The following is an 18,301-nucleotide window of genomic DNA, read 5'->3' on the forward strand; positions in this document are numbered from 1 at the left end:
GTGTACTTCAGACAGACTCCGCATATCCAAATATCAACACTTTCTTTCAGTTCTTGTAAAAAAAAAACGAGATGGCAACATCTACATATTGAAAATGTGTGTGATTGTGTAGCAACGCATGTGGGTCTGTGAACAAACAGCACATCACCTGAGAGAATTCTTTCGAAAGATTCTTGCTTTGTCTTGTCAGCTTGAAAAAGTCGCCAAGCGGGTTACGGTTTCAGAATGTGTGAGTGAGTGTGTGCGTGTGTGTGTGTGTGTGTGTGTGTGTGTGTGTGTGTGTGTGTGTGACTGTGCCGCGGTCCGTTAGCAAAGAGAAAAAAATAGATGCAATCACCATTTATTTACCGGTTGGAAAACAGGCTTCATTCACTTTCTCTGTAAGATGCAAAAAGCCAAACAGATTGATAAAAATCCAAATAAATTTGTTCACACACACACACACCTACACGTGCACACAAGCACGGGGACACACACGGAGACAGAAAGACAAAGCCGTTCTTGCGTGTGATGCTTTCTGTCATACAGCGACAAACCCATTGTGCATGTTGACAGCAAGTTATTCACTTTGACAAGATCCAGTCAGGGATCACGGAAAAGAATACGAACAAAACACTTTCCACGTCCTGCTCCTCTCAATTCACACGTTTTCTCTCCTAAATAAAACTGTAAACCAGCAGTCTTCAGCTCCCACAGCTGCTCCAGGAGAGTCAGTGAGCAAAGTAAAACAATACACCAGCTATCGCCGTCCTCTTCGGTCTGAAAAACAGAAAATCACTGAGACGGAAACATGGTTCCCACGGAGTTTCAGCCTTCCGACCACGTCCCCCTGCTGGGGAATTATTAGCCGTACTTCTAGTTAATCTTTGGTTCCAAACAGAGACGCTGACTGTTGCCCATCCGGTGCTCACGGACCCCAACGGAATCACAAAGTGCGGCACGAAGAGGCATCGTGAGGTTCTAAAAAAAACCCTAAGAGACCGAACAAGGTCTGACCCACCGTGAATCTGGACTTGTTGGATCGTAACTACAGTAACACACACACACAGTGTGACAGAAGACAGGGAGATGGCTTTGGAGGTGGAACAAAAACAGGAAATGGGGATTGTGGGTAATCTTTGTACAATCGCATCAGTAAACAAAAAAGGGGGATTAGACCATGTGTCGACCTGAGTGTGTGTGAGCGTCACTCCGTGATTTGTAAATGTGCAGACTGATGTCCTTACGATAACGGAATCCATCTTAATCTGAAAGTCAACACGTTTCCCTGAAACATCCCGACCGCACACTCTGTGATCGGGTCAGACGAAACAAGAGCGAAAGATAGTCTTGTCTCCAAACCTCAGATCCTCAGCCTAACCGGACCGGGACGAGGACGATCCCTCCCGACAGAAACGCCTGTCCAACAGACGGAAAACACCGGGGCGTTTTCTTCATATTCAGGCTCCTGATGGGCCTTGTTTTTGTCTTCATAAATACAGAGTGAAGAACAACGGACGCGTGCTGTTTTGCGACTTGAACCCTTCATTTCAGTGTTACGTGTAAAGACGCACTCACCTTTCGCGGGGTCGTGATTCTGAACTCCCAGCCTGCCCTCCGTCCCACCAACAGCCGCTCGGTTGAGCTCGTTGTTGAGGTTCTTCTTCCTCCTGCTCCCCTTTAACCAGCTGAAGGCCTGTCCCAGGGCGCTGCCCGGCTTCTTCTGCCCACGCTGAGCCCTCGCCTCCCTGGCTAAGATCTCAGTGATGTCACTGGGCACCAGGTCGCCCGTAGACCTCCTCCGGGACATCCCGGAGGTCGGTCCTAGGAGCTGAGCCCCTGCGCTTCCACCCGGGGGAGAGTGTCCTCTTTCGGAGGACAAGTTAGGGGACAAGTCCCTCCAGGGTCTGATGAACGCCTCTGACCCTCTTTGACCTCACTCGATGTCCCTGTTCTTTCCGTCTGTCACCACCTGGGACGGAAACGAGATCAGTAGGACGAGAGAGAGAGAAAGAGAGACGGCAAGATGGAAAGGCCGAAAGAAAGGATGAAAATGAAACCCGGAGGGAGGAGAGAGTGACAAGGCAAGAAAAGATGAAAAAAGAGCAGATGCATTGGCTTATTAAAAAGCTAAAAGAAGACAAATTAAACAGAGCATAGAACCTATATCGGACCTACTGTTAAAGGTGTATTGTTAGAGCGTTCCCAAATCCAAACGTCCACAAAAAGTTCTCCTTCCACTAGTCCGCCCTTCCTCCCCCTTTTTCTATTCTCTCACTTTTGTGCATGACGAGGAAAAAGCACCAGGGAAGCGAGTTGGACCTCTGCACAGTGTGTGTGTGTGTGTGTGTGTGTGCGTGTGTGTGCGTGTGCGTGTGTATACATGTCTGACATGTGGTTCACATCAGAAGAAAGGTGAACTGCAAAGAGCACGTTGGAGAAGAGAACTGAGTTCAATTCAATAAAAAGCAGCAGTGGAAAAATACTTGGATACTTTTTGCACCACAAAGACCAATTTGAACAGAAAAAGATGAAGCGTGCGGTTCGTCTGTTTCCACTGCGTCACGTTAGCAAACAAGACTATTTTACTACAAAATAGTCACAACAGGACGGAAAAACTTCATACAACTTACCCAGCAAGCGTGCAGTCGTCTCCTCCGCTCCGCTTGCCTCTCAGCCTGAGAACAGTTTTGCGGAGCGTGTGTGTGTGTGTGTGTGTGTGTGTGTGTGTGTGTGTGTGTGTGTGTGTGTTGAGCAGAGTGAATGGAGCTCCATGCTCTCCGAGTCCCTCCCTCTGTATGAGAGCCAGCCTCTCCTCCCACCTCCCACAGTGCTGTGAGGAGTTAGCCATTCCAGCGCTCGCTGCGTCTCCTCGCATTCCAAACTGCTGATTTCTCCTTTTTTTTCCTCCTTTTTTTCTTTTTACATTCTTACCTACTGAGACGCTGCGCCGGAGCTGCGCCGGTCACCCTCAGTTCCTTGTCCTGTCGTTTGTCTTTTCTGCCAGCCGACAGTCCCGGGATCAGGTGCCTCCACCTGGGGTCTCCTCCCCGGGTCGCCGGGCATCACTAGGAGAGACAAACACACACCTTTGTCACTGCATGAGCCACACACAAAGTCATTGGGGTTTATTGAGTTCCCATGGCAACCAGGAAGCGGTCCAGGCCTGGCAAAGCTTCAGAAGGGATTTTTCTCCCCTGCAGATAAGAGGGAGCGGCTCTATCCTGTCACTCTGCAGCCAGGTGGACACACACACACACACACACACACACACAAACACACACACACTGTGAGGCTAGTCTCGATGGGACAGTTGACTTTTAAGTCTTCTCCAGTTGTCCCCCAACAAAACATAACAGGCTCCACCACATGGAAGTGAGTTCCAAACGGGACGGGACAAGCTGACATCACTGCGGGTGGAGGTGGGGGTCTCCGGGCGGGGGGGGGGCTGTGTGGGGAGACACTTGTCAGAAGTGGTGAGCATTGATGGTGTCGCGGGAGACGGAGGCCCGTCTGGTTTGAATGTGGGATAATGGAGGCAAAGCAGGAGGTTGGAGGAGGAGGAGGAGGAGGAGGAGGTGTCAGTATCAATTCTAATGTTCATGTGGTCTCTGGGATAAAACCATCATCTGCTATTGATCGTCAACGGATTTCCATTCAGACTTCCATTTGCGTCGAGACTCGGCCGCCCTTATCGGTATGAAAGGTACATTTCGGATTGAATAAGTGTGAGCGCAGCTCCACGGCTCACCGGCTTCTTATGGTTCCTGCGGTGAGCCAGATAAATCACCTGTCCGTTGAGATTCCAGGGATGGATCTGGCACACAATCTAAGGATGTCACCGTCAGTACGGTTCGCATATGCTGCAACTTTATTGGCCTTCACTGGTGAAGCAGATCACTCGCTCTCGGTGCGGGTCGGCAGCCTCTTGCTAAATCACACAAGCAAACATCATGCAGGAACTGTCAGGTCTGCCTCAGCCAAGATGCTCCTGCTTCTACTTTTGGGGGAAAAAAAGAGCTGGTTATGAATATCTTTTCTTCCCCAAAAATACGAACCATTGCACAGTTTTTGTAAATCATGATGCATGGTTTTCCGGGTGAATCCATGCCGTGGCTGCGTGTGTCCCGCTGTGTTGGGAGGGGTCAAAATGAGTCACAGCTTAGTTCACTCGCGCCTAACAGATTGAGAGTGTTTTACCCGTTTCCACGGCGACGCAATCGACAACAGCCGCCCTCCCGAGCGTCGGCGAGGGAGCTGCAGAGTGTCTGCACGTTTGGAGTGAAAAGTAGAAAATCGTTAAACCGCCACAGCGCTGTGAGACTCCCGGGGAATGTATCACCAAAGCTCCCTCCTCGGGTTCTGGGCTCATTTCCTTCAGTTCTGGCTCCGCTAACATGCACACTCACTCTCCAGGCCTTAGACCCGCTCCAAAGAAACCCCAAAACCTCAAACTTATGACCTTTATAATACTTTTTGTTTGAAAGACAATGTTGTCTAACAATGTTTTAAGGCAAAAGGACAAATGCATACATGGCCAAATAGATGTTATTTAATGTAACATACAGGTCATTGGTATGTCTGTTTGATAAACACATGTATGTATGTGTGATAATAGTTGATACAGTCTGAAGACAAGTCTCACAAGCCGAGATAGCAACATGGATAAAATCTTACATCCTAAATATTTACATTTTTTGGAGCTGAACGAGGATGCTAAGGTTTAGCATTTTTACCACGCACTCAGTCCAGCATGTTAACATTCACTCATTAGCGCTCATCACAAAGCAGAGCTGAGGTTCTGCAGGTACTTTAGTTCTTTTGGGGGATTTTGATGTGACGATTGAACTCACATTGCCATTAATCTGGTCACATGGTGACAGTGACTATAAATGGATTCCATCGTTCATGGAAAATTCCAAAGAAAAAACTGTCCTCGTCAGTAATTTGTTACACAAGGTTCACAAGGTTGAACAAATTGTGAAATAGAGGAATAAGAACTTTGGGTAAACAGTGACTGGATTTGTATTGTTTGCGTTGACCAGCACAGGGCACATTTTACAGAAGGCAATGGTGGGGCACAAATATTAATTTGATATGTGAGCTAATCATTTGATATCAGTCCACTTAAAATATCCTTCTACACAGACAGAAAGTCATTTAGCAGTTTTAGCATAAAAATGTAAAATATGTCATTCAAAAAACGGACTTTCTTGACGCGCAAAAGATCACGCGCGAAACTATATCTGCCTCCCGTAACCTCTCTATGAGTGATTAAAGAGTCCAAATGTGAAAACAGTCTACTGGAGGAGTACGCCACTTTGCTCAAGGACATTTGAAGCCTCGGGAACGACCAATCGCACAACACACAGATGGCACCATCACTGTAATAACAGCTGCGTGAACCTTGGGTGCGTGTGTGTGTGTGTGTGTGTGTGTGCGTGGGAGATGTGACTGAAAGGAGGCTGCGGGCAGGAAATCCACACTACCGGTTGGGATAAGCCCGTCCCTCTCGGACCCGCATTGCCATTCCCCAACCTGCCTTTGTCCGGCAACAGACACATTCTTTCTGCACCGACTGCTTCTCCCCCGTCCACTCACTTCAACAACAGCATTCAGCCCTGTTAAAATACACCCGACAGGCCCCCGACTGCACATGTTTTACCTTCACAACAAGCGCGTGCACATTCACCCTGCAGTGCATCCTCACAGACATTTGTGAGAAAAGAAAGACACAGAACAAAAAAAAAAAATCCCCAAAGTTGCATTCCGCAGTCCACTATTTATAACGGCGGGGAGGGGAGGGTTGGAGAGGGAGGTGATGGAAGGAGGAATGAGGACGGAGAGCAGTAATAACAGTTTTAGAGAGAAGAGGGAGCGGTTCCAGGTTGATACTGGGAGACGCACAGGCTCCTCTGTGCAACAGGGACAGCTTTGTCTCACCGGCCGGCGACTGGAATGGACGTTACAGTCTCAGTTGCCAGTGAGTTCTGGTCGAGAACATAAAAAAAAAGGGGGGGTTGAGGACTGAACAAAAGCATAAACCAAAGTAGATGAAGAGCGAGGAAGAGCCAAGAAATGGAGAACGGAGGAGGTGAAAGAACGGACAGACGGCGTCCTCTGACCGGCCTTCAATGGAGGAGCAAAGACATTTATAATATAACGTTCCTCCACGACGAGAGGGAGACGGTGGAGTAAATATTGTCGAGTCGCATCTCTGGAGGGTGTGAGACGCGGGGGACACGAGGACAAGAGAAAGACACGGGTCGAAGCGCTGAAGGGAGCTTTACGGTGCCTCCGGGGGACGTTTTTTGTGCAAGAGACGGACGCCTGAGACGACTGAGGCAATGAGGGCTCCACTGGCAAACAAAGCCAAACCCCCCAAAACTCCGGCAGTGGGAGAATCTTAAGAGTTAACACATTCATTGCGAAGCTAAGAATCACTTCCATCCAAAAAACATTTTGTAAACCTCCTCACGCGTGAAGACAAACACTCAATATTACACACACAATTTACTCAAAACACGAGGACACATTGAGGCAGAGATGTAAGATATTTTATATTAAGAACAACGTTGTTTTTCTTGGACTGAGGCGGGGCAACTGTTTCATTTCTTTTTCCTCCACTCGTAACAGACTTAAGTCCACACATAGTGAACAAAACCAGGCTCTCGACTGCAAAAGTCACATCTTCACGCGCAAAAATCGGCAACAGCAAACTGCCCCTTTAAAAACACGACATGAATTATTGTTCTGAATTCCTGAGCGGGTGTGGTTGCTTTCGGGGTTGTTTGGGACGGGACGAAAACAGGCCGCAAAGTTTCCATCCAGCCGACCATCTGCCTCTCTCTCTTCCATTGTCTCTCCCTCTGTGCCCTCGCAGAGGAGCCATCAGCCTGTTTTCAATCTCTCCGGGGGGTCGGGGGGTCGGAGGGGCGTTTAAATGAGGCCCTGACGTCACAGCCAGGAAACCCGAGGTGACCTCTCTCACATCTTCATCAAAATAACAGGATTGGCCATCGTGCAACTTCTAATTAAGAGAGCTGGCGAACGCATTTCTGGAAACAACGGGGATTAATAACACATTTACGCTCTAAAAAGTCATGAAGCTCTGTTAATATCTACTGAAGTACCTCAAGCTCAACATTTCCGTCCCATTAACATCCCTGAATGGACACATCTGCACGCTAACGTTACGTCTGGGAGCCTTTACGAAGGATGGAGGCACCAGAAGGAGCTGGAGGGAGAAGAGTAAGACCGGAGGAGATACTTGAGGAGGGGGATTAGATAAGATGGCAGAGAGGGTGGATAGAAGGGATTTTTGGGGGGGGCGGAAGCAGAGTTAGAAAGGGGGGGGGCATTCACTGTCCCACAGACTGTCTCTCTCATACAGTGTCTCACACACTGTCACTCATACTGTCAGTATGAGTATGAGGAGCCAGATGTCCTCCAGGAGTTGCTGATCCTCCTCCAGTCGCTCGCTTTTCATCTTCTCGGCACAGAAGGCTCTCTCCAGAATCGTGCTTTCTCCCTTCAGAACCTCCTACTCTCTCCTCAGGGTCTGTCTCTACAGTCTGTCTGGATCTGGGCGAGTTCAGTTGTCGTGCTTGTGAGTGAGACCTCTGTTCTCCGTGAGGCACTTCTCAAGGTCGATGTTGGTGGACTTCAGGAGATCTGCCTTCCGACTAAGTATAAGCTTTCCTCCAGAGAGCTTCTGAACTTCTGCCGCGGGATATTTCACCACCATCTGGACATCTCGGAGTCTCTCCTTCAGAGTGGAGATTTCCAGCCCCTGTCTCTTGATGGTCACATCCAAATAAACAAATGCAAATAGTCCGTCTGCATCAGCTGAGGCGTTTGCATGTGTCCTTATTCGTGTCCTTGTGCGTTTTTGGGACCTACTCTGTAGCTTCGGCCCCCCCCCCCCCATATTAAACAATCCCTTCAGAACACAGAGGGCCCAGAGGACGGCTACAAACACCACAAAGTGAGGAGGAGGAAGACACACTGACAGGACGTCCTGGTGAGTTGGGGCAGAGGACAGAAACACACAAACACGCACGGGTGATCTGTCTATTCTCTGCGGAGGGAATTGTGATGTGAAATGTGATGTTTTTTCTGTGGAAGTGATGTGAGGGAGAGTCTCAGAGTCTCTCCGGGTCCCGGCGGTACAGTGTTGCTGTGAATCCCCGAACCTCCCAAAGCCCAGACTAAGACGAAAACAGAGTCACAGCCGCCCAACAGGGGGAACTAGATCAACATTACGTCTCTTCTTGAGCACGAGGGACCTGATCTTATCACGCGAGCACTGAATCTCAATGGAGCGCTCACTATTTCATGTGGTGTTAACTGCAAATAAAAGTTTATTTAGGAGAAAATGATCTTGTAAATACTGTGATTTGTGGGGAATGAACCATAGACCTTTTTGTTCACTACAGTGCATCATCCTCTTTTTTGCTCTACGGCTCTTTTTAAAGAAACCAAGTAACTTGGTGGAGTAAAAAATAAGACATACACAGACGTGAAAGGTTATAAACCGCAGCACAGTGATCATGTCTGTAATGTGGAGACGAGAGGAGTCAGGATTAAACTATGAGGCCATCTAGTGGTGTGTGACTGTCATGTGTGTTCCTGTAGATTAACACAGGGGTCTTCAACGTTTTTTCTGGCCATGGTCGACGGCGAGATGGAGCAAGGACCCCCTATTCTACGGAGTTTGGTCCGCCTTCTTTTTAATTAAAAAGTCTTGTCAACCAAACATTTGAGACAACATATAAACCATTAAAATGGATGACGATGAACTAAAATAAAAAGACGTGCAGTATTTGAGAAATCTTCTACATGTTCCACATGGCAGCGTTCTTCTTCTGCGCCCTCAGACCGCAGAAGACCACCTGTGCTGCATTGTTGGGGGTCACAAGTTTAGGGGAAAACCAATCCCCCCCCCCCCCCCCCGGGACGCAGCCGGAGAAGTGAGGGCTGCTATTTAAAGACGCCTCGATAATGAGGCGGCACGAGGGGGGGGGGGATCTCTAGCCATGCTCTCCTTCATCACACACACACACACACACACACACACACACCATAAACCCTTCACACACCTGTCAACAGCCATAAAAACCCGGGTGTATCTGCCTACATTGTAAAGGTAAAACCAAGTGACGTTTATGAGCTGCACCTTCTGCCAAAATTTTCTCCTTATCTTTATTTGTTGTTGTTTTTTAAATATGGAAGATTACACCGCGAGACAATTACAGTTAAGGAGGTTCTTTAAGAATAAAAACCACTCTCAGGGGCGTTGTTGTGAAGCTCATTTTGCATCTTCCAACAGATAAAATGAGACAAACAGGTTTCAGGCCGCATCCTTTATGCCTCTCGGGTTGAAACAGCCGGCAGTGTCTCCTCTTTCTGCCAGGCCCAGATTTTATTAATATACCTAAACAGAATGGAGGTAGTCATGGTCACACATGGCACAGAGAGAGAGAGAGGGGGAGAGGGGGAGGGAGGGAGGAGGCTGGGTCAACTGTCTAAGTTCATGTGCACACGCACACACACTTCTCCCGCTCACTCTTTGCTTTGTTGTTGGAACCTCGACGTCTTTCTGGCGGCTTCATGCTGAGGACGACGCTCGGAAAAACACAACCGTAACGCGTATTTACAGGTAAGTGCAATGGAGTTTTTCACGTTTACGTTGTTTGTCACAACTGATTAAAATTTGAATGGGAAATAAGATCAAAATGGAGTCCGGCCAGCTTAGGAATAACTCGCTCACTGATTCCTCAAAAACACAAAGCAACGAAAGGCGAATCGGGAAGCTTTCAGGGAACGTCATTCATCTTTAAAAAGGAGGAAATTTCAGAACGCTCGGATAACTCCGGAGGTCTAATGGAATGTGACTTGTGCCCGAGCGCGGCCTGCGGCAGGACAGCAGCTGAGAGTCATGTCTTCCCTGGAGCTGCAGCCATGCATAAAGCACAACACTATCCAGCCCCGCGGAGTTTTGCACTCGCACGCATTATTCTTTCATGATACGACTTCAGACGCCGAGCTGGAGGCATAAAGCAGTGAAATGTCCCGCACGGGTCCGTTCGATCCGTCTGTGGAGCGCCTTGGCAAACACCTCACAGGGTGAAATTACAGCTGCATTATTCACAAGGTGGGGGGGGGGGGGGGGGCAGGGGGGCAAATGCCCATTCATCAGCACAACCACATGATTGGATGCTTCGGGCCTTCAGGTGGTGTTTATCCGAGTGGTGGTGCGGTGCCCGGCGTGAGCGGCCTTGTCTGGTTGTTGGTGTCCGTGGCATCTCGCCCTGCCGGACAGCTGCTCGTAGCTTACCATCTGACCCCCCCTGACCCCCCCCCTCCCCTCCCCGCTGTACACGCGCTAACGCCATCTGCATACCGGGGGCAAAGGAATGAACCCGGCCCTGTAGGTGCGACGTGACGCAGAAGCGTCAACGACTTCAGCTGTCGCGTTGAATGTGCTGTCTGACGTGTCCGTGTGCTTTTTGTCGAGGGACGAGGCGGCTGCAGGAATCGAGCTGGTGCCCATGGACGAGGACGGCTCCAGGTCATCGGGGTTCGAGTCGCTCTTCATCGAAGAAGAGGACGCGGCTCCGGGGAGCACCCGCTCGGAGCGGTCCGGACTCCCCGCCTACAGGGGAGCGCGGCGGGATCAGTCGCCTCCGATCAAGCCGTACCTCCGGGAGATGGACGACTTGCTGAAGAGCTGCGAGGAGCTCGTCGGCGTCCCCTTCGCCTCTCGCTTCCCAGCGGCTCACGGCAGCACAAGCTCGGCCGAATCCCCCCGCAGCCACGGCGAGGGCCGAGGCGCGCCTCCGGACGGCTGTGGAGAAACGAGCGCTTGTCCGCGGGCGTACCTCTCCACCAGCTACATGGACACGCACGCCGACGGGCCCGAGGCACCAGACGGGTCGCATGTCTCGCTCGCCGTTGGCAACAGGTGCGGCGTAACCCCGGCGGCTTCCCGCCAAAAGGAGATGCCTCTCACCTCGGCGGGAAACCAGCTGAGCGACACCATGGTGGCGTACGAGGGTCAGCTCCTGGGGATGCTGGCCATGCTGGAGAGCTCCATGGAGGAATCCGGCATGGACTTTGAGCCCCAAGGCTGCTCTCCGGACGCCGGCCAGGAATACGTACACATCGGCAAGAACGCCCGTCCTCCCAGGCCGGTGGAGCGAGAGAGCCCGATGGCGTTGGAGACGACGCAGCCGATGCAATCGGAGCCCTGGTGCGGTCGGCGCTTCGGGGGAGACGAAGCCTGCAGGGAAACAGCGGGTTCGGCGGCAGGCGGAGGCCGGCGGAGTCGCCTGCCCGGATGTGAAGACATGGATGGTTTCTCAATGAAATCACTGGAATGGCGAGACCGACGCGTTCTTGATCCTCAGTTCGGCTTTGCGGCGCCATTGGTCTGCACGGGGAATGATCCAATGAGCTGCGAGGCGGCCATGACGGGATACATGGCCACGAACGAGGGCACCCACACAGAGGGAGAAGTGGGTGGGGTTGAAGTAGACAAAGAGCTCCGGATGGACACCGTCGCACCGGGTCCTGGTGTGAACGATCTAGGCGCCCTCGGGTGTCAGATGGAGGAGTGCATCGAGCAGGTGCAGTGGCTGGAGAGGAGGAGGAAGGAGCTGCTGACGGAGGTGCTGGAGCTGAGAGGGACTAAAGACGGCGAGTCAGATGGAGGCGACGAGCCAGTTGACCGCAAAGTGGTGGAGCTGATGAAGGCATTCAAGGGGGAGGAGGAGGGAAAGAGGGAGGAGAAGAAGAAGGAGATTCAGAGCTTAAGGGCGGAGAGGGCGAAGGAGGAGAGGATGCTGTGGAAGGTGAACCTGGAGAGGCAGGCGCTGCACGAGGAGCTCATGAGGCTCAGGCGGAGGCTGTTCGCCGCGGCGAGGGACAGCGCGCACCACCAGGCCGCCCTGAACCACCAGCGGCACGAGGTGGAGCTGCTGAAGAGAGAGGAGGTAGGAAGACTCCTCAAAGATCTTCTCCGTGCATTTCAGAGGTAAAACCCTCCATAACAGAACTTCCCTCCTTCTCCTTCCAGGAGAAGCTGCAGTCGCTGGCGCTCCAGCTGACGGAGGAGGGCTCGCGGCAGCGGGCGGCTCAGCAGCAGCAGGTCTCAGCCCTGCAGGCGGCGCTGCACGCCGGCACCTCCAGTCCGACCTCCAGCACCCAGGAGGAGCTGGCGGAGTGCAGAAGGCAGTCCTGTGCAGACCTCCAGCAGTATCTGCAGGGAGGGCTGAAGGCGCTGGAGGACAGGTGCTGTCGCTGTGCAGCAGCTTAGAAACCTCTGCAAACATCACAGGATAATCACCTTTTCGTCATGTTTTTTACACTTAAAAATGCAAATGCAGCTTAAGAAAAACGTGCGATAGTCAGGTAAGAAATGGCTTGAAATACACGTTGGTGAATTTGAAGCTCCCCAGAGTCTCGCTCACACGCAGGAGAAACAAACAGCTGGTTGCTTGGGCCTGCACGCAGCGCCGATGTTCCCGCTGAATAGATCAGACCACGGTCAGTTAGTCTTGGAAATGAAAACAAAAGGTTTCGCTGCTCTGCAAACACGCACCTCGTCCTCTCGCGCTGCACATTCCTGTTAGCAGCAAGCACACACGGTCAGCGAGGAGCGCTTTCACGGCCACGTTGTCGTTGCTCAAACCCTCATTTGATTGGATGCTTTTGTCACGTGGTTCAAACGGGTTTACAGACTCATTACATTGTAAATGCGTCTTTCCACCAGGTACGAACCCATCTTGCTCACGTTGCTGAAGAGAAGGGAGGCAACGGCCGTGGCCTTGCTGAAAGCCAAAGAACAAGGCCGGGAGCTGAAGGCCCAGCTGGGACCCCTGAAGGAGGAGACCCAGAAGCTGAACTTGCAGAGGGCTTGCCTGGAGGAGAAGCTCAAGCTGCTTCACTTCCAGCGGCGGGAGGAAGTGGGGCAGTATAAAGTGAGCGAGTATGAAACAGATCTCTTCACCCGTGCGTCAGTAACCCCGACACACAAAGCACTGAAGATGAGCCTTTCTTACAGGAGGCGGTTTCCTGCCTGGAGGACAGCAGCAGAGAGCTGAGGACGGAGTTAAAGATCCAGAAGAGAAAAACCCGAGAGGTGGAGGAGCTGAGAGACAGCCTGGACAAACGCCTGCACCTTTACAGGTGAGATGGCTTCACCTGAATCAGGCCGAGGAAATCCTGCAGGGGGGGGGTAGAAACGTTCGATTGAAACGTTTCTTCTTACAGGGCCGCCATCGAGGAGCACAACGAGTCCGACAACGAGGAGGAATCATGACGTCCAAAAACACACTACAGCTCTGTGATGATTGCATCCGCGATGTAGCGAACTCCACTTTTCGGTTCATGCACTTTACGCACACATTGTGACATGCTGCTGTCTGCTTGGAGCAGCAGGGGGGATTTTTGTTAGGAATAAAAGTCGTTTGTGACTTAACGTGTCGGCGTGAGGGGTTCTTGTACGTATAAGGGCTGAACAGTGGGACACAAGAGCAAAGAGTAACGAGGCGCAGCCGGCTCGCTCACCGGGAGGATTATTTTTAAAGGTGGTTTAAAAATACCCGTAATAGCAAAGCACTGACCGGATTAGTGAAATATGCAAGTAACACGTTCCATTGTACAATAGTTCAAACAAGCGCAGCCAAAGACCAATGAAACACATTTTATTAAGAATGTACTCACTGTACAATTACAAAATATTGAACATAGAAAAAGTTCAACCGCTAATCTATATCACGACAAATGATTAGTGAAGCACAAAGGTGAGGGAAGGCGGGACCACAAATATTGGACTTTTATTATGTATTTTATTTCATTCAGGACCTAAACAATTAGGTGATGACCTGACTGATACGGTGAAACGATGAGATGTTTTTAGGACCTTCAGGTATCAAAGTCAGAAAACATTTACTGCAGAGGGACTTGTTTACACTTTCAATTACTTTCTTAGTCCTTTAAAAAATGTCAGACTTTTTCCATCTATCAATGAAGAGGACTTTGCTAAAACATCCAAAAATGTTAATGAGGGAGAGCCAATTTGATTACAAAAATATATATTTTATACGCAGTGTGCGAAAAAAAAAAAAAAAGGACAAGTGAGATTGTTCATTAAATAAGTTACTCAGTTAAAGGAGAGCTCTTCACTGCGAGTATTCAAAAACGACGCGCGCGATCCTTCGTTTTCTAGTATTTACAGCGATTCGCAGCGCTCGGCGTCCCGCGGTGACAGAGAGAGGACAGGTGGGAGGAAGGAGCCACGTGGAAGGACAGAAGATGGCGGTTCGGGATGAGGTGGTTGGTTGAGAGAGTTACGCTGTGGCCTCGGGGTCCGTCGAACCCTCCGGGTCTTCGTCGTTGTAGATGTTCTCGGCCTGAGGAAAGACAACCGGCTTCAATCAGTTGTATTCGTATGTGGTTATGAGTCAAGAAAGAGTTAAACGGTGGAGGAGGAGAGGGGGGGTTAAGAGAGCCAAATGTTTCAAAGAAAAGACTGCGAAGGGCTCAACTCCGAGGTTTCCCCGGAGCACAGCCATAAAGACGTTTTAGCAAAGTTCATTATCTTCTGAATGGTCTTCTGTACGCCTTAAACCGCCGCCTTACCATTTGCCAGACTTGCATAATGTTGTCTTCAGACACCGAGCAGATGACCCAGGGCTCGTTGGGATTCCAGGAGAAGTCGGAGATCTTAGCGGTGTGGCCTCCGTGGATGAACTGGTCGATAGAAGAACAGACCACGTTTTCATTATCATGATGCAAGCAGATGTTTCCCAATAATTCAGAATCTCAGCAGGCTTCAACGGGACCCACCAGAAGCTCCGGTGGACCGTCCTCCGCATCTTCTGGTGACTGCTCCTCTCCGATTTTACTATATACATTAAATAAAAACAGAAATGACGGGTCAAACTTGATCCCAATGTCACGGTGTGAATAAACCAACATCAACGAGAAGATCTCTGGCAACCACAACGAGAGCCTGAACGCACCGCGGTAGAAGAATAGTCGAGTTGTGTACCTGAGGTCCCAGACGTTGAGGCGACGGTCCGTTCCGCTGGATGCCAGGATGGTCTCATTGTGAGGAGACCACTGGACCTGCAACGGACAGAAGTACAGGCAGGTCCGTAAATAGCGACAGACGTACAAAAATAAAACCCTCCTCGCAACATTCACCTCAGTGGGGAGTGTTGATTATTGTCTTCATAATAACTTCTATAAGAGACGTTTTTCAAAGAACCAGGAACATTTTTTTGATCATCATTGTGATCAAAATGACTCTGTACATATTTTCTTATTTCAATAAAAAACCACGAGGGAAAAATATCACACCTGGAAGATCTCATCCTTGTGTGACTCGAAGGAATGCAGCTTCAGTTTCAAATTCCTTAAGTCCCACAGAGCCACGGTCTGCGAGCAGGAGAGAGTGACATATGACGCATACCTGTCAGATTTTCTAGTAGAACGGCAACAATATAATCTGTATTTATTCAGTGAAAGCGGCGGAATATTCCATTACCTTGTCTGCCGAGCCGGATGCCAGGATGAACTCGCTGTACGGGTTGAATGACAAACAGTTGACCTCTGCCGTGTGCGCGTCCACTGCGTGGCTCGGTTTGGAGGTGTTGTTCGAACGAGTGTCCCAACTGAGGGGGGGGGGGGGGGGGGGGGGGTAAAAAAAAGACAATATTTTCATGGACTGTGGAGATGGAAGATACCAAAACTTTTCCAAGTGAACTGTTTCCTCTGTTTGGCAGATTTAGACTTCAGCTCCTCACATCATGAGCTTCTGGTCATCGGCTACGGATCCAAAGAGTGACTCGTGAAGCAAGTGCCAGGAGACGTCTTCCACCACGGCAGTGTGACCCGTGAAGATCGTCTTTGCCTCGACTATCTTCCCCTCCTTCGGCACGGCACTTATGTCCCACAGACAGATTGTCTGTGGATTAGAAAAGAGGAGATTAAAACTCAAGATGCCATAGTTGAACACGGACAAATTAAATCTGACATGTCACTCACATGGTCATCTGACGCGCTGAGGAGAGAGCCGGACAGGTTTGGATTCCAGGAGAGACCGTAGCCTTCTTTTTGATGGCCTCTGAGACGCAGATCAGGGTGACACTCTCCTGACGCATCGACTGACAGACGAGAAGAGAAGAAAAATGCAAAACGCCCCTTTCTTTCCCCGCAACACAAGCTGGTACGCGGCGACACCGATGATGATGTTGAACAAAATGCTTTTCAGCCTGTGCTTGGTTTCCTCCTCGGCTTTCCAAAGCACATGCTACAGTCATCGGTGTCTTGTGTTGTGTGTTCTATGTGTGGCATCAGTGTACCTGGCTTGGAGGGGTGCTTGGTGTAGTCAAACACCAACACTTCTGAGGTGGGCGTCTTGGTGGCAATGATGCAGGGGTTCTGGGGCATGTAGCGAGCACGGTTCACTTCTCCTTCGTGGTTGATCTTGATTTCTATCTCGATCTTGCCACTCACTGAGCCGAAGCCTCCGAACTCTGCAGGAAAATACAAGGGATTGTGATTAAAGAGAGAATATCAACGATGTATTAACTATTGTGTAATTCACAGCGAGAGTCTCCCACCTCCTTTTTCGCTGTCATAATGCGAAGCTTCAAACTGGGCGTCATCGTTGGGCAGCTGGACGCTGGCAATGACCAAGTGATTCTGCTCATCAGACGTGTGGGTGCCCAGCACCAGTCGGTGCACGCTGTAGTCCTTCCCCTCTGGTCTGGTGAGGAGAGAAAAACATTTGCTTCGTTGTTATTGATGTCACACACACACACACACACACACACACACACACACACACACATGGCTGCTTGTTGGTACAAAGTGCAACGTCACCTGGAGACGTCGGGCAGCCACTGCGCGGTGAGGCTCGGCCACTCCAGCGCGTGGGTCATAACCAAGTCATACAGGAAGGGGGTGTTCTTCTTCCAGATCTTGTACTCCTCATTTATCACCCTTTCCTCGACTGCATCATCGAACGCTCCGACTGAGGGAGGATTACAGGGTGAATAAATAAATAAATAAATAAATAAATAAATAACTGCGAGTCAGAGATTAAAGCCTCCACCGGGGATGCAAGATGAATGTTGTGAGCCACCAGTGAGGAGTTAACAATATAGTTAATTATTTATATGGCACTTGATGATGATCAACAGCTATTTAATGTTGTTTATGCAGAGACAGTATGCGAGTTTACCGGTATGGGAGTTTGTTTTCAGGAGTTAGCTCAGGAGGCTAACGGGATAACGCTCTTGCTAGTCCTAACATAACGTTACGTTACTTATCGTAACGCAAACTGCAAGCCGCAATAGCAACTAAGGTAGCGTCGTAACGTTATATCAGGTAGGAAATGTAGAACCGATGTGAAAACAAGAAATAGAGATTGTTATTGTCCACAATAGTAAAAAAAAAAAAAAAAGCCACCCGGCTTTTGTTATTATCGGCTGCTGCGCTACTCTAGCTACGGTTAGCTGCCAGCAAGGCTAGCCAGGTAGCTAACGTTAGCGAAGATATGCCAGATAAACACTGACCACAACAAAGGCTTTCGCCTTACCTTCTTTGTCCGCCATTGCAGATATAAGTCGCCGGTAGTCCACGGAGAATTGAGGATAGGAGATGCGGAGCCAAGAGATCTCAGATCCTCCACTCGTGTGCCAGCGGACACCCCCCCGGTTCTATTAAAAGGCACCTAGTGGAAGACGCTAAGCTAACGGCTAACCGAGCAGCCGAGAGACGTGGGTGCATTCGCGCGCTCTGTCTGAAGCGGGGCGGAAATAGGGGGGTGGTGGGCAAGTCATAGCGCAACGGCTGTGCTATAATGACACAATAGTGAATATTGTATTTTTTTTTAGAAAAAGGCCGAGTAAAGTACACAATTACAATGAATAAGTTAACGGCAACTAGCATAAAATACAAATATATATCTATTGCTTCACACCCCAGTCCGGCTGGTGGCGGTGCTGCTCCTTTAAGCTGGTTTGTCGACCCCCAAATAACACCAAAGAAGAAGAAGAAGAAGCAGAAGAAGAAGCTGCTGCACAGTGACGTGCCAGTCAACGAATAAACGGTTCCAATTCCGTGAGCCGTGTCCGTTAACGAATGCCACTTACAAGTGTGTTGCCCACTCCTATGGCATTTTATGCAATACCGGGAACTATTCTGCTGAGTTTAGCGCAGCTTGCGCAAACAAACGAAAGCCAGCGTCAAAAGTGTTGGGAAATGGAACGTAATGAGCGGATCGAGAGCTAACGTTAGCTCCCAC

General features: G+C 49.9%; 3 protein-coding genes across 5 annotated transcripts in view; 1 reads left to right on the forward strand and 2 right to left on the reverse strand.

Moving 5' to 3' along the window:
• Window positions 1-2,779, reverse strand: part of nhsl3 (NHS like 3) — a 29,403-nt gene extending 26,624 nt beyond the window's left edge. The window contains exons 1-2 of one of the 2 annotated variants that reach the window (XM_040188111.2): window positions 2,613-2,779; window positions 1,558-1,951 (exon numbers count right to left, since the gene is read on the reverse strand). In XM_040188111.2, coding sequence (XP_040044045.2) covers window positions 1,558-1,789 — 232 coding nt within the window. In that variant the 5' untranslated portion in view covers window positions 1,790-1,951; window positions 2,613-2,779. Of the gene's footprint in view, window positions 1-1,557; window positions 1,952-2,612 lie in introns of those variants that run through there. The other variant, XM_040188113.2, reaches the window with a different exon arrangement.
• Window positions 2,780-9,480: 6,701 nt separating this feature from the next.
• sync (syncoilin, intermediate filament protein) lies at window positions 9,481-13,921 on the forward strand. Of its 2 annotated transcripts, XM_040188318.2 has the most exons (6): window positions 9,481-9,640; window positions 10,499-11,975; window positions 12,059-12,273; window positions 12,755-12,962; window positions 13,046-13,170; window positions 13,255-13,921. In XM_040188318.2, exons 2-6 carry the CDS (start codon window positions 10,533-10,535, stop codon window positions 13,301-13,303), a joined length of 2,040 nt encoding a protein of 679 aa, XP_040044252.2. In that variant the 5' UTR covers window positions 9,481-9,640; window positions 10,499-10,532; the 3' UTR covers window positions 13,304-13,921. The 2 variants fall into 2 exon arrangements, with proteins under 2 accessions (XP_040044252.2, XP_077937078.1); XM_078080952.1 differs by lacking the exon at window positions 9,481-9,640 and having other exon boundaries at window positions 10,392-11,975.
• Window positions 13,672-18,158, reverse strand: rbbp4 (retinoblastoma binding protein 4). The gene is made up of 12 exons (XM_040188323.2): window positions 17,594-18,158; window positions 16,876-17,026; window positions 16,614-16,759; window positions 16,353-16,526; window positions 16,036-16,154; window positions 15,795-15,955; window positions 15,536-15,662; window positions 15,349-15,426; window positions 15,038-15,114; window positions 14,833-14,890; window positions 14,626-14,736; window positions 13,672-14,396 (listed from the first exon to the last, which is right to left on the reverse strand). The coding sequence occupies exons 1-12, from the start codon at window positions 17,607-17,609 to the stop codon at window positions 14,334-14,336; spliced, it is 1,281 nt and encodes a 426-aa protein (XP_040044257.1). The 5' UTR covers window positions 17,610-18,158; the 3' UTR covers window positions 13,672-14,333.
• Between the last annotated feature and the right edge of the window lie 143 nt (window positions 18,159-18,301).

Source organism: Gasterosteus aculeatus, chromosome 10 (genome assembly GCF_964276395.1).
Source record: "Gasterosteus aculeatus chromosome 10, fGasAcu3.hap1.1, whole genome shotgun sequence".
In the NCBI taxonomy this organism is placed as follows: Eukaryota; Metazoa; Chordata; class Actinopteri; order Perciformes; family Gasterosteidae; genus Gasterosteus; species Gasterosteus aculeatus.